This window comes from Gymnoscopelus braueri (genome assembly GCF_963280865.1).
Source record: "Gymnoscopelus braueri genome assembly, chromosome: 21".
NCBI classification, from domain to species: Eukaryota; Metazoa; Chordata; class Actinopteri; order Myctophiformes; family Myctophidae; genus Gymnoscopelus; species Gymnoscopelus braueri.
Window position 1 is genome coordinate 2,586,908 of NC_137623.1, and position 15,714 is coordinate 2,602,621.

At 41.1% G+C, this 15,714-nt stretch overlaps 1 protein-coding gene across 1 annotated transcript in view; it reads right to left on the reverse strand.

Annotated features, from left to right (window-relative positions):
- The window catches only part of prpf4bb (pre-mRNA processing factor 4Bb), a 31,446-nt gene that overhangs the window by 2,976 nt on the left and 12,756 nt on the right, over positions 1 to 15,714 (reverse strand). Inside the window, exons 7-17 of the mRNA XM_080417990.1 lie at positions 13,774 to 13,935; positions 12,951 to 13,032; positions 11,925 to 12,126; positions 8,532 to 8,605; positions 6,661 to 6,751; positions 4,870 to 5,017; positions 3,862 to 3,999; positions 3,475 to 3,628; positions 2,335 to 2,449; positions 1,077 to 1,228; positions 509 to 595 (exon numbers count right to left, since the gene is read on the reverse strand). Of these exons, the coding sequence (XP_080274116.1) occupies positions 509 to 595; positions 1,077 to 1,228; positions 2,335 to 2,449; positions 3,475 to 3,628; positions 3,862 to 3,999; positions 4,870 to 5,017; positions 6,661 to 6,751; positions 8,532 to 8,605; positions 11,925 to 12,126; positions 12,951 to 13,032; positions 13,774 to 13,935 (1,405 nt within the window). The remainder of the gene's footprint in view (positions 1 to 508; positions 596 to 1,076; positions 1,229 to 2,334; positions 2,450 to 3,474; positions 3,629 to 3,861; positions 4,000 to 4,869; positions 5,018 to 6,660; positions 6,752 to 8,531; positions 8,606 to 11,924; positions 12,127 to 12,950; positions 13,033 to 13,773; positions 13,936 to 15,714) is intronic.

Here is a 15,714-nt window from a genome sequence, read left to right on the forward strand (position 1 = left end):
TGTGTTTACATCAGATTAAAAATACAAGGAGTAAAGAAAAAAGGAATAGTCAGGAGATGATGATCTATGAATGAATTTAAAAATAATCTGTGTGCTGGTGTTAAACACATGGATTAAAGGAGTTCACCCAAAAAATAACTTATTTTCCATCAATTACACACCCCCATGGAGCCTTGAATTCATGGAGATTTTTTTGTTTTTGTCGCATTCCTGAGACAATCATTTGATGAAAGGGTAGGAGACACAAAGAGTCTACTTTGTGTCTCCTACCGTTTACATTAGCCGGTAGGAGACGGTAATCAACTTCTTGTATCTCGCCTCCTGTGTTTTCCTCTGCATGTTTGGCGAAACATGCCATGTTCAACGGCCAATAACTAGAGAACGGACGGTCGAAATGAAAAAACACTTAGTGTAAGCACAGAGAAAACCTCAGTGTTTATTTATGTATTTACTTGACACTGAATGAGTTAGGAGGAGTGAAAAGTGAAGTGAAGAAGCAGCAACAAACCCTCTCTGTGACTTTGTCCACTTCAATGTACAGGAAGTTTAAATTCTGGTCGAAGTGCTGGTCTTTGAACAGGCCTTTACGGATCATCTGAGGAAGGAAAAACACAGCGTTGCATCATCTGGAAGGCCTTTACACCAAAGGGAGAGAAAAGATACCTTGCACTGTGTCTAGGGCAGGGGTCTTCAACGTTTACAGGCCAAGGACCCCCTAGCTGAGAGAGAGACAGATGAAGCAGGGACCCCCTCTATATTGTATAAAATTGTGGTTTTAGATTCAACTCTTTGTTTACTTTTTTTTTGTTTACTTGGTCTGCTCTTTTTTCCCCTCTGCACCTATAACCTCTTTGCCAAAAATAGCAGATCTACGCGAGGCGTTGTGAGCTTGTTGATCTGCTATTTTTGGCTAAAGTTCTCCTCAGAAAAGGAATGTTACGGTTCAAGTGGTTACGGTAAAAAAAAAGAAATCATATCACACAAAGATTTGGCCGAGCCCCTGTAGTAACTCTGAGGACCCCCTAGGGGTCCCGGACCCCCTGTTGAAGACCCCTGGTCTTGTGATGCAATGGTACCTTGTTAGGCATCTTGCCCTTCAGGTCCATGGCCAGTTTGACCATATGGTTGTTGGAGGAGCCGGGGAACAGGATCTTCCCGGTGTAGAGCTCGTATAAAGTGCAGCCCACAGACCACATGTCAATGCCATAGTCATATGGCTTCCCTATAACTGAGACACACACAAACACACCGCTTTATTAATAACTGATAAATGGTCAGCAAAAAATTAAAATAAATGACAACTTTGACACAAATACCAGACCAGAATAAGTGCTGCAAATAGAGTATTTATCAGTAAAAACACAGGCTGAATAAGATTGAATAATAATACAAATAAAAATAAACAGTACGGGTGTTATTGACCCATTAACACATTCCACGCCAGAGTTTAATCTCATAATGTACTCACCAGTGCCAGCGTTTTATTGTTATTTTTTTGTTTTATTCACGTCGCCACAGACCTCGTTAAATCCCTTTAGATCTATTAGCATAAAACTGTTTGTAAACACAGCGGCGATCCGACTGCGTCGCCCAGTGAAATCCCCTTCAAAAACCCAGTCGCCATCTTGTAGTTACAAAGGTTTATGTTAAACAGCGATCAGCGACGAGAAAAACTACAAACGAGGAAATGGCGTTTTAGTGTCCGCTTTAGAATGGAGGCCGATGGGATCGGCAAAACCGGATCCCGGATAATTCCGTTTCCGGTGGTGCTACAATGAAATGTGTCGTATCGAAAGTGAAAAAAAAGTGCAATGTGAACTTAAAAAAAATAAAAAAAACACCACTTAGCGTAGGTCTACGCGATTGGCAGTCAATGTGTTAAGACCGGGAAAGCATAATTTGTGTCATTTTAAGATGTCTTTGGCTATTAAAAGATTGCAGATATACAAGCGAGAGCGCTCTATGAGCTTGTAATCTGCTTTTTTTAGAAAAATCATGGAAATTTTTGCTAATCTTGGAATATATATTTTTTAAAGCCAACATTTGTAAAATATCTAGTTCCAGGGACCTCCCAGAAGCAAAGATTTGAGTTCGAAATGTCAGCATAAAAAATAAATAAATATTTGCACCACCTAGCAGATCTACAAGCTCATAACGTGGCACTCTTCTATATTTACTATTTTTGAATAGCCAAATAAATCTAAAATGACAGACGCGTTCCCGGATTAAATGGGGAGAATTTGCCAGAAATAGCAGATCTACAAGCTATCTTGGACGAGAAAGAAAAAAAACGATCCGAGTCCAGTTGTTGGAACTGCGGGTTCATGTACTTACTGATCTCTGGCGCTCTGTAGAACCTGCTCACCAGGTAGGGCGTGATGTCATTGTCGGCGACGTGCGACGCAGAGCCAAAATCACAGAGCTTCAGGATAGTCTTTGACTCGTTCACCTGGAGCCCAGAGAGAGAGAGAGAGAGAGAGATGTTTCATTTAGGACGACCGCTATGAGCATCTAATTACTATGAACATAATATATCACATCATCCACATACACAGTGATACAATCCTCAGTGTTCATTTAACTCAGAGTGTAACAATGATGGACCCAAAGGGATCTTTACTGGTGCATTAAGAGTGTTTTTACACGGAGGATTGTACTGCGCAGCACAGTGGTTCTCAAACCTTGTCGTGTCAAGAACCTCCAAATTGATTTGATTGTATTTGGGCCGCAGACCCCCATCTGAAAAGGTTTTGAGCCCAGGGTCCCGCCAGAAGAGAAGATTTGTGTTAAAACATTCTATGTTATTCACATTATTCACCAACATTTAAGACCATTCAAAAATTACCAGACGTACGAGCTCACGGCGCGTCACTTCATGACGCGCCGTGAACTTGTAGATCTGTTTTTTTTTTTTTTAATAGCCAAAGCATGAAATATGAATTAAGTGGTACATCTTTTACTCATGTTTAACTATACAGACCCCACTTTGAGAACCACTGGTGTTGTAGCATAATGGTTCAACTGGAACTCTGGTTTATGACGTCAGAGAACAGAACACCACTCACATAGGCCTGTCACCATTACACATTTAAGAAGACCATTCATTGTCACTCAAATAGTTGCGATTAACGATTTAATCGTGTGTTTGGCATTGAACACGTGAAGCCTTAATTACACAGGGCAGATATGACACATCATTGAAATATACAAAGAAATTATTGACATATTTAATAATTTAATACATGTTAAAAAAAAGCTGAAACAGCTGATCAACAAGCTTAGAACGCGTCACGTGTAAGCTTGTAGATCAGCTTTTTTTTTTTATATATTTGAAAATTGCATAATCGATTATTAATTATGACGATTATGCAAACGATTATGTCATAATTGTGACAGACCTACAGTCGTACTGAACACGTTTCCAGGACTTTATGCCGATTAGTGAACACAAGACTTGAATGTTTTCCTTCTCACCAGGATGTTGTCCGGCTTGATGTCGGCGTGGAGGATGTTGCAGCGCTTCAGCAGCTTGAGGGCCAGGAACAGCTGCTGGCAATAGGAGCGCACGGCTCTGATGTGGAGGCCCACGTCTTTGCCGTACTTCTTCAGCACCTCCCGCAGGTTCATGCTGCAGGTGAGAACAACCAAGTGAGACTTTGTGACGTGTTGTAGGGCTTGTAGATCAGCTATTTATCTGCTATTTTTTTTTGGAGAAAGAAAAATTTGAAAACGTATCAACATTTTTCCACGTGGAAACAATTATGCAACAATAATTTGCGATTACCTCCAATAATTGCAATTAGGTGATTATGTCAGGATTACGACAGACCTTACTTCCAGGGGGTCCTGTTTCCTACGTACCTGAGGGGCTCAAACACCAGACACAGGTGCTGCTTGTGGTAAAAGTGTCTGAAGAGACGCAAGCAGTGGAACTTGTCATCTGGGTCGGCGTCGTTGAGCTTCTTCAGAAACTCTAGCTCCTTCAGACCCGTCTTCTGCCTGGAAGACGTATCATACAACATCACTGTGTTACGTATGGAAGTATCATACAACATCTCTATCTTATTTATTAAAGTATCATTACAACATCTCTGTCTTATTTATGGAAGTATCATACAACATCACTGTAAATGGTAAATAGTAAATGGTGCATTTATATAGCGCTTTTATCCAAAGCGCTTTACATAGATTGTGCATTACATTCACCCACCGATGGCAGAGGAAACCATGCAAGGCACCAACCTGCTCATCGAGAGCAATTAGGGGTTCAGTGTCTTGCTCAAGGCAAAGCCCAGAAGAGTTACTTCGACAGTAACTCTTCTGGGAGAGCCCGGGATCGAACTGGAAACCTCACGGCTTCCGTCCGGCCACTCTACCCCTGAGCCACTGCCGCCCCCAGTGTGACAGTAAGTGATCATTTATTGGGTTAAAATAAGTGTTCAATAGCTCTCTCTCTCTCCAATGTTTTTGTAAAGGAAAATGCACTTTCAGGTTGTGACAAATTTTGTCCAATCAGGATAAACGAGTGAAATTGTAAGTGACGACATATAAAGAAGTGAGCAGACACAACTGGAACTGGAACTGATAAATGGGTTTTCTGGTTACTGAACAAACACTCTGTAGCAATGATTACCATCAGAATATAGAGCTTTAACTTTTTTTTAAATAAATGTTTTATTTTAACCAAAAAAAGATCACTTACAATACCTTTTAAACCCCTCTTTTAGGGCAGCCTACATGATTTAAAAGTGTAGACATATGTATAGAGACCAAATGTTTGATTCATTGTTGTGGTACAATGAGATCATTTTGTTCATTACACTGACTCTCTGCTGACATGACTTCACGGCCAACGTTTGAAGGACTCACATGAGCTCATTGTTTCTGATGATCTTGACTGCCACCTCCTGGCCGGCGCGGGCGGTGTCCCTGGCTCTGATCACGTTGCTGAACACGCCCTGGCCCGTGTATCCGTACACGTCGTAGCGCTTGTCCAGCGTCTCCCCGATGTTGACCCCTGTAGACCAGAACAGAAAAGATGTTAACCCCTGTGGGGCTTCAACAAGGGGTCCGGGACCCCTAGGGGGTCCTCAGAGTTACTACAGGGGGGTCCGTCAAAAAACACTTCAACCAAGCATCCATCCCTATTCTGAGGAGAACTTTCGCCAGAAAAGAGCAGATCTACAAGCGCTGCGTTGTGCGCTTGTAGATCTGCTATTTTCGGCGAAGATCTTTGGTGTAGGGGGGGGGAAAAGGTCAGAGTGAAAGGTCAGGTTTACTAAGGATTGAGGGTTTAAGTGCATGGCTTAATGTCTGGAAATACACATTAACACGAATCCACTGTCAAACAAGTCTATGAAGCTGCCTATGAAATCTATGAAAAAATACATATTTTATACAATATAATATAATGGGGGTCCTTGCAGGAGACTCATTTTCAGTTTTTCACAACAGAGATGGACGCCGCCATAGCATCGGCAGTAAACGCGTTAGAAAATATTTCTTTTCTAAAAGACGAACAAACAATTGCCCTTAAAGCTTTTGTTGAAAAGAAAGATGTGTTAAGAATAGTTTCATCTGTTTACCAGACTAAATACTGAGTGGAGCTAGCTTTCGTTGTTTACTCTTTCAGCACCGGCGCTTGTGTGTGACGTAGCAGGAAGCACTGCTCTGATTGGTTTTAGGTCTAACCAATAGAGTCCTTTTTGTAACCGCCCCTTGGAAAAAAATCGATGGTATAGGGACCAGACTAATATCCACACAGTGTGTGGTGTGATATTGTCTGGCCACGCCAGGCTAGGGAAGCCGGGCAGGGAGGAGGGTGATACTGGTCATTGCACGTACTCCTACAGGCTGGGGCGGCACCCGTCAGCGCGGAGTGTTGGGCGGGAGGAGTAGGACGAAGGCTAATAATTGGCTACTCTAACTTATAGAAAATAAAATGAAATTTTTAACCCATTAAGACCTGAGGCGATTCTTTAAAAAAATCTAAATCCTAACAGTTTTTTGAAAAGAAATCAAAAAAAAAAATCAAGATTTTTCAAAAATAGCAGATCTACAAGCTCGTAGCGCGGCACCGAGTGCCACGCTATGAGCTTGTATATCTGCTATTTTTGAATACCCAAAGACATCTAAAGTGACACAGATGCGTTCCAGGTCTTAATGGGTTAATAATGCCCAAATGTACGATAACTTTGCCATATCAACAAAAGGTGCGTGAATTTACCAAATCCGCTGGTTGCTGGTTTCGGAATCCGGTTTGGCTTTTCATAATTCGGGTTGAAAAAGAAAATCCGATTCTGAGATCTGTACTTGGAGGGATTAAAAACACAGCTTGTGTTTGACAGTCCAGTTCCAGGACGTTGCCTGCTTCAAGGCAGTGATCATTTTAAGCCCCCGGTACGATAATTCAACATTTCAGGATAGGCCTACATGGGGGAGTTGGTAGAATAGTTTGTAGAAGTGAGATGGTCAAAACTGTATTTCACAAACCAGGATCAGAAAGTCACTCCACATCCGCGTCCAGCCCAGGACTCCCCCCCCCCCCCCCCCCCCCAACTCCAACGGAGCCCAACCCAGTAGAAAACCTGTTACTTTGTGTCAAGCTACAGTCAGTATGAATGTAAAATATAAATGAGGCTTTATGAAGGGAAAGCTTACTGTAGTAGCCCTCAGCATCTGTCCAGTTGTCCCTGAGGTTAGGATTCTCCTTGAAGTCCTTCCCAACACCTGCTGCTCTCATCCTGGCACTCTGTATTAACATAAAGTTAGTTAGCTTAGTGGCACTCTGCATTTACATAATAATAATGTTACAGTTAGCTTAGTGGCACAGCGCCCATTCTCATGGAATGAAGCACTAATACGATCTCATGACTGAAAGTGTAACGATGTCGTTTAGGTATGATCATTCTAAAACCGTATGTTAATGCTGTTCTACATACAGCCCAACCAGTTGAAGAAATCACAGGTTGATGCTTTAAACTTTGCTTTTATAACATTTCTGAGACCATCCATGTTTACGTTAGATACTTCTAAACATGCATTCTATTGCTATTTTGACCACTTCAAATACTCTTTTAATCTTAATATAAGCAATGACCGAAAATAGCCGATCTACAAGCTCACAATTCCAAAAAAATCCATGCATTCTGCTCCTTGGGAACGCATGTATGAGCATCAACTGGGCAGACAAAAGATTGCATTTACTGGATACAGTTGCCTTGCACATTTAACACTCCTTTCCACTGCATGTCTTAGCAGCCATGGGCTGTTGTTACTAGGAATGGAGATGAAACCTGGTTAAATTAAGGACCCATTTCTGAATGTATGGAGAGCCGTAAATCAGTAAGGTCTGAGCTTATCGATGGAGTCTAGCGGGTCCATGTGACATCGTGTGTCTAGAGACGGTTGGGCCCTCCCCCCCCCCCCCCCCATGTCATTAATCAGATCATTGTGTATAAACGGTCCATTGTCTAATAATAAAGATGTTGAAGTCAGTTGAACATGTCAGTATCAAAGCAGCACTATTGTACGACGGTTAACGTGCCCAAAAAGAACAGATCTACAAGCCAAACATTGTGTCAGTATGTGACACATATTTTTCTGTATCGATAGTGATGACATTAAGATCCAGATCGGAGCATCGACTATGGTATCAGAGTGAATTAAAATATCTTGTTGTAAAACACTATTCAATGCATGTATCTGGAAGAGTTCTACAGTTAATGTGCAACACACGTTGATCCTTACATGTAATTAGTAAAAAAAAAAAATGCTGCCTTGATCAGACTTTCTAAAGCAGAGCTATTTCTAATCAATTCAATAATACCTTCCTGTCCCAGTCTTTATATCACATCAAATAAAAGCAAAAGGCTCCTAGTTTTTACAAGGGAGTGTTAAAGGAGAAGCCTTTTTATTACCTTTATCTGATGTTATTATATCCTAGTACGAGCGGTAGAGTAGAACATTTTCATAACTCTATCTCGAGTCCAGCGCAGCTAAAAACATAAAAGATGGTCCTTGCGCTGAATCGCGTATTTTTATCACTCGAAAATTCATTTTTTTCATATTTTGACGTTCATATTGACAGAAAACTGTCCACAGTGTTTGTGTTAGATCAGTGTTTGTGTTAGATCAGTGTTTGTGTTAGATCAGTGTGTGTGTCAGATACGGAAGTCTCGCAAGACGAGATTTCACCCGTGATTTCGTCCAAGTCCGCTTGTAAACACTACGGCGGCCCATTTGGGACAAAAACACTGTGGCGAGGTTTCTGTCATCATGAACGTCAGATAAACGATTTCTTATTTATTTTCGAGCGACAAAACTACGTGATTTAGCTTAAGGACCGTCCGCTCACGTTTTTAGCTGCGGTGGGACTGGGGATGGAGTGATGAATATGTTCAACTGTTCCACTCGTTCTAGGATATAATAACATCAGATAAAGTTAGGAAAAAGGCTGGTCCGGAATTCTCCTTTAAATTTAACATTTCTTTACAAAAAAAAGTTTCAAAACCAGTTGCTCAGTGACTTACATCGAAGTCCGCCGCAAACATGTCGTCCGACTCTGTAAACATATCGGGGGCCGAGGGCTTCTTTGGGTTGGCTCCTGAAGAGAAGACAGAAGAGAGAGAGAGGGAAGGGAAAACGACATGAAGATGAGTCCTGGGTTCAAACGCTCATGTTGTAAAAGCAGAGAGATAAATGGAACATGTGTTTTTTGATTCACATACTCTGCAGATACTGATACATGCTGCAGGTGGCAGAGAGAACACCACCAGGGCTTTGGATAACAAGCCAGCAACTGAATGAACACACGACAACAGAAAGAAACAAAATTATATGGAAAACACCCTAAAACTAGTTGGTTTTTTTTAACAGCAGCGCACAACTCTGCAATCCTCACACCAGTTAATCCATTTAGACAGGCGACGGGAATCTGTGTCATTTTTAGATTTATTTGGGCTATTCAAAAATAGCAGATCTACAAGCTCATAGCGCGGCACCGAGAGCTTGTAGATCTGCTATTTTTTTACACATTTTGAAAATGTGTGCAAATCTTTGAATATATATATTTAAGCGGACATTTTTACTCAAATCTTTGCTTCATGGGGGTCCCTAGAACTTAAAGGTAGGGTAAGTGATTTTCTTTGGTTAAAATAAGTGTTAAATAGCTCTATATTCTGATAGTACTCATTGCTATAGAGTGTTTGTTCAGTAAAAGGAGTCTCCTTGTCTCTCCAGCTCTTTATTAAACAGAGAATGCATTTTCATTTCAGTTTCAGTTTCATTTCCAATTGCATCCAATCAGGATAGAGAACTCAATCAGGATACAGCTTAAACAAGTGAAATTGGAAGTGATGACACTAAGAAATGAGCAGACAAAATTGGAACTGGAACACTATGAAAATGAAGCTGATAAATGGGAACTCTTTCCTGATTGGCTGAGATTTTGATTTTGATGTATTTTCTGTTTAACAAAGAGCTGGAGAGACGGGGAGACTCCTGTTACTGAACAAACACTCTATAGCAATGATTACTATCACAATATAGTGCTTTAAACTTTTAACAAAATACTTTTTGTTTTAACCCAAAAATATCACTTACCCTACCTTTAATATTTTGAGATGGGGGTCCGCGGCCAAATACATCATTTTGGGTGGTCCTTGACATGAAGGAAGTTTGAGGACCACTGATATTATAGCAACATAACTTTTGTATTAAAAAAAACAGCAAAGATTTGAGTTACAAATGTTCGCTTTAAAAAATATATATATATTCAAAGATTTGCACAAATGGTCGCGATTTTTCAAAAAGAAATAGCAGATCTACAAGGTCAGATATACAAGCTCATAGCGCAGCACTCGGTGGTGCGCTATGAGCTTGTATATATCTGCCATTTTTGAATAGCCAAAGCCATCTTAAAATGGCACAGATGCGTTCCCGGTCTTAACGGGATAAACTGTGATTGCCAGCTCGCAAGACCAGTCTATGCATTTAGAACAGCGTCTCCCGTTGCAGCTCGTTAGGTCATCTGTAGCAGCTTTAATTACGACACACCTTTCCCTGTAACAGAGGGATTCCCCTTAAAGGACAATTCCAGACTAGCCTTTTCTTACCTTTATCTGATGTTATTATGTCCTGAGGACGAGTGGTGCAGTAGAAACTATTCATCATAACTCCATACAGAGTCACCACAGCTAAAAACCCCAGCGGACGGTCCATGCACTAGATCGCGTATTTTTAATCACAATGTTATATATATTTTGTGTTCATATCCAGTGGTGGAAAGTAACTAAGTACATTTACTTAAGTACTGTACTTAAGTACAATTTTGAGGTATTTGTACTTTACTTGAGTATTTCCAATTTCCAATACTTTTACTTCTACTCCACTACATCTCAGAGGCAAATATTGTACTTTTACTCCACTACATTTACTTGAAAACTTTAGTTACTTTTCAGATATAAACTATGATATAATGAAACATACATTAACCACTTTAGCCCTATTTTATACAAAGGCTATTTGAAAATAGCCGATCTACAAGCTCACAACGCGTCGCGCTGCGACGCGTTGTGAGCTTGTAGATCGGCTATTTTCAAATATTTAGTACTTTTAATTTTGGTACTTTAAGTATATTTTGATGCCAATACTTTTGTACTTTTACTCAAGTAAATTTTTTATTCTGGACTTTTACTTGTAACAGAGTATTTTTATATTGAAGTATTGGTACTTTTACTTAAGTAAAGAATTTGAGTACTTTTTCCACCACTGTATCATATCTGACTTTCCTCCATGGTGTCTGTGTGAGATCAGCCCCTCCCTCCGGAAGTCTCGCGAGACCAGATTTCACTCGTGATCAGCTGGTGAACACTACGGTGGCCCATTTGAGACAAAAACACAGTGGCTAGCTTTCTGTCAATATGAATGTCAGATATCAACAAAAATAATATGTATTAAAATCGCGATAAAAATACGCAATCTAGAGCATGGACCGTACACTCTGGTTTTTAGCTGTGGTGGACTCAGGATGGAGTTATGACATGTACCACTCCTACCACACGTCCTAGGATATAATAATATCCTATAAAAAGGTCAGAAAAAGGTTTGTCTGAAATTCTCCATTAACCTTAAAGGAGAATTCCGGACATTTTAAGTGTTATCTTTGATGTGTCGTTACTCACCTACCGACGTAAACAGTGGCGTTGTTTTTTTCCAGAGATTCCCCTGTCGTCATTTTTTCAACCCCCTCCGTTGTCATAATGGGAGTGCGTGTCTTAGGGAAATTCGTCTATTGTAACCGATGCAAAGTAATTTTTTTCTCTACTACAACTCATTGTAGAGTCTCATGATAGTCAAACATGCGCTGAAACTTCCTGAGAGGCTACCGCTATCGCCGACCGATTTAACACTGGTTGCTTGTTTCTTTCCAGACCTGGCAACTTGGTGTTGCCAATTATAGAAACAAGCAACCAGTGTTAAATCGGTCGGCGATAGCGGTAGCCTCTCAGGAAGTTTCAGCGCATGTTTGACTATCATGAGACTCTACAAAAAAAATTACTTTGCATCGGTTACAATAGACGAATTTCCCTAAGACACGCACTCCCATTATGACAACGGAGGGGGTTGAAAAAATGACGACAGGGGAATCTCAGGAAAAAAACAACGCCACTGTTTACGTCGGTAGGTGAGTAACGACACATCAAAGATAACACTTAAAATGTCCGGAATTCTCCTTTAAATGGAAGTACTTCTGACTGAATCCACCCACTGCATCTTAGCAGGTCAACACTTAATGCAGGCTGGAGTTGCCACACGGTCCTAAAGACAGTGTGGGAAACGCTCATACAGATAAAGAGCCGTTACGTAAAGGTTATCATCATTTCAGGTGGAGGTGGTTGGCATGGCGACAGGCTCCCTCTCACCGTCTTTCTCCTGGGCGATGAGGTTCAGCTTGGCTTTGACGTTGGCCTCGAAGGTGTCGAGGTTCTCGCGCTCGTACTCCTTGACGTCGGCCGCCACGCGCTCCAGGATGTCGTCGGGGGAGGGCGAGCGGCTGCGCGTGCTGCTCTGGGGACTGCTGGGCTCCGACGCCATGTTGCTGTCCTCGTTCCCGCCCTTGTATTTCTGTTGTGGTCGTTGGGACACACGATGGAAACGGAGCGACCGTGAAAAAAACTTCAAATGCAAGGGATTAACTCATTCAGTGCCAATGACGTCGCAGACGTCACGTTTTTCATAAGCCCAGAGTGCCAATGACGTCTGAGACGTCTTGAAAAAAAAAAAAAAAAAAAAATCAAAAAATCAAAAAATAATCTTTTTTTTTTTTTTTTTTTTTTTTTTGAAAAAAAAGGTTCAGAACCCAAGATAGGATGATTTGAAGATTTGCTGCTCCATTCACTTCTTGTTTAACTTGAAAACTGAAAAGGCTGTATCTCGGCTCCAAAGCACTTTTTTTTTACAATGTATTTTTGGCCTTGGCACAGGGGTGATATAGCCAGAAATATTTTTGGCACTTAATGAGTTAAAAGCAGAATACAATGTATGGCCGAGTCCTAATGTGTGATTTGTGAAACAGTATGTGTTTCCTAAACAATTAACACAATATGATTACTACACAAAAAAGCATTATATAGGGTTTATTAAGTGGTTAATGAGACATTGTATCCTATTATCAAATTAGGAAACCTCTGTCTCTCTGTCATTATTGCATTCATTTTTCTTACTTTTTTCATTTATTTTATTTATGTATTCATTGTTTTTCCATGTAAAAAATATATTCTTTTTTTAAGTCATTGAAAAAATACGGCCCCACATGCGTTATGAGTCAACAGAACCAAGGTTATGCGTTTTCAGTGCGTCTAGCATGGTTAACATGTTGTCACAAAAACTGAGGTTACAATCCTTTAAGAGGATAAACTGAGTGATTTCCTCTCTAGGTGTGAACAGACCTGTACGATGGCCAGGCGCTGCTGGCGCCGCTGTTCTATCAGAGCCTCTTCGTCCACCTCTTCACCATCATCAAAGTCCAACCTGTACACACACACACACACACACACACACACACACACACACACACACACACACACACACACACACACACACACACACACACACACACACACACACACACACACACACACACACACACACACACACACACACACACACACACACACACACACCTGTCCTTTAGGAAACATGGCAACACTTATGTTCCATGGTTAAAAAAAATGAAAATGTGTGCAAATCTTTGAATATATACTTCTTTTTTTCAAGCGAACATTTTTCACTGAAATCTTTGCTTCTGGGGGGGTCCCTGGAACAACATGTTTTGAGATGGGGGTCCGCGGCCAAATACATGTCATTTTGGGGCCCCTTGACATGAAAAAAAGTTTTGAGAACCACTGATATAAAAACCTACGTTTTTTCAAAAAACTGTTAGGATTTAGAAGACATTTGTAGAATCCCCCAGAAGCAAAGGTTTGAGTTACAAATGTTCGCTTAAAAGAACATGTATATTCTAAGATTTGCTAAAATGTTCCAAGATTTAAAAAAAAATAGCAGATCTACAAGCTCATAGCGTGGCACTCGGTGCCACGCTATGAGCTTGTAGATCTGCTATTTTTTTAATAGTAAAAAATTGGGTGCGCGAAATGACCGAAGTCAGTCGTGGTGCCCTAGCCAATATGGCCAGAGCGGTCCATTTGCATCCACTGAACAGTGCTAACATGTTTGCTTCCTTTCCTGGTTAACCACTTGTCTCGCACTCACACTTCCTCTCCCGAGGACTCCTGGTCGACCTTCATGCCCTCCGACAGGCTGCCCTTGAACTTGTCCTCGTCCCTGCCACGTCTCCTTCTCCTCTCGCGGTCGCGAGACATCGAGCGTCGGCCATATTGTCTCAGTCTGCCGTAGCGGTCCCTGTCTCCAGACCTGTGTGTCAAACAGATTAAAACAATAAGATCTCTACTAGTCTGACGTAGCGGTCCCTGTCTCCAGACCTGTGTGTCACACAGATTAAAGACAATAAGATCTCTACTAGTCTGACATAGTGGTCCCTGTCCCCAGACCTGTGTGTCAAACAGATTAAAGACAATAAGATCTCTACTAGTCTGACATAGCGGTCCCTGTCTCCAGACCTGTGTGTCAAACAGATTAAAGACAATAAGATCTCTACTAGTCTGACATAGCAGTAGTGTTGATTTTCACAGCAATTTTTTATTTAGTTTTACTCATAGTCTTTTGAATCAAATGCCATTTAGTTTTTGTCATATTTTAGTCATCTGAAATGTTTTAGTTGTTGTCTAGTTTTAGTCGACTAAATGTCATAAGATTATAGTCGACTAAATCTACAGCTGATTGAGTCGACTATTAATGTATTGTTGGCGGTGCCTTGATGGCGTCATAATGGCTGATTTTACTCTTGGTTGCATGCTGAAAATAGCCGATCTACAAGCTCACAACGCGTCACAGCGTGATGCGTTGTGAGCTTGTAGATCTGCTGTTTTCAGAGAGCAGCACCCGAGCGCAACCAAACATTACATACTGTATCTCTTCTCCACTAGTCTTAGTTCTACTGGATCTCTTCTCCTGGATCTCTTCTCCACTAGTCTTAGTTCTACTGGATCTCTTCTCCTCTAGTCTTAGTTCTACTGGATCTCTTCTCCTCTAGTCTTAGTTCTACTGGATCTCTTCTCCACTAGTCTTAGTTCTACTGGATCTCTTCTCCTCTAGTCTTAGTTCTACTGGATCTCTTCTCCTCTAGTCTTAGTTCTACTGGATCTCTTCTCCACTAGTCTTAGTTCTACTGGATCTCTTCTCCACTAGTCTTAGTTCTACTGGATCTCTTCTCCACTAGTCTTAGTTCTACTGGATCTCTTCTCCACTAGTCTTAGTTCTACTGGATCTCTTCTCCTCTAGTCTTAGTTCTACTGGATCTCTTCTCCTCTAGTCTTAGTTCTACTGGATCTCTTCTCCACTAGTCTTAGTTCTACTGGATCTCTTCTCCACTAGTCTTAGTTCTACTGGATCTCTTCTCCACTAGTCTTAGTTCTACTGGATCTCTTCTCCACTAGTCTTAGTTCTACTGGATCTCTTCTCCACTAGTCTTAGTTCTACTGGATCTCTGCTCCACTAGTCTTAGTTCTACTGGATCTCTTCTCCTCTAGTCTTAGTTCTACTGGATCTCTTCTCCTCTAGTCTTAGTTCTACTGGATCTCTTCTCCACTAGTCTTAGTTCTACTGGATCTCTTCTCCTCTAGTCTTAGTTCTACTGGATCTCTTCTCTACTAGCCTCGATCTCCAGGCTTTTATTCTTTAGTGTTGCTAAATCTCTTCTCCACTAGTCTTAGTTCTACTGGATCTCTTCTCCACTAGTCTTAGTTCTACTGGATCTCTTCTCCACTAGTCTTAGTTCTACTGGATCTCTTCTCCTCTAGTCTTAGTTCTACTGGATCTCTTCTCCACTAGTCTTAGTTCTACTGGATCTCTTCTCCACTAGTCTTAGTTCTACTGGATCTCTTCTCCACTAGTCTTAGTTCTACTGGATCTCTTCTCCACTAGTCTTAGTTCTACTGGATCTCTTCTCCTCTAGTCTTAGTTCTACTGGATCTCTTCTCCACTAGTCTTAGTTCTACTGGATCTCTTCTCCACTAGTCTTAGTTCTACTGGATCTCTTCTCCACTAGTCTTAGTTCTACTGGATCTCTTCTCC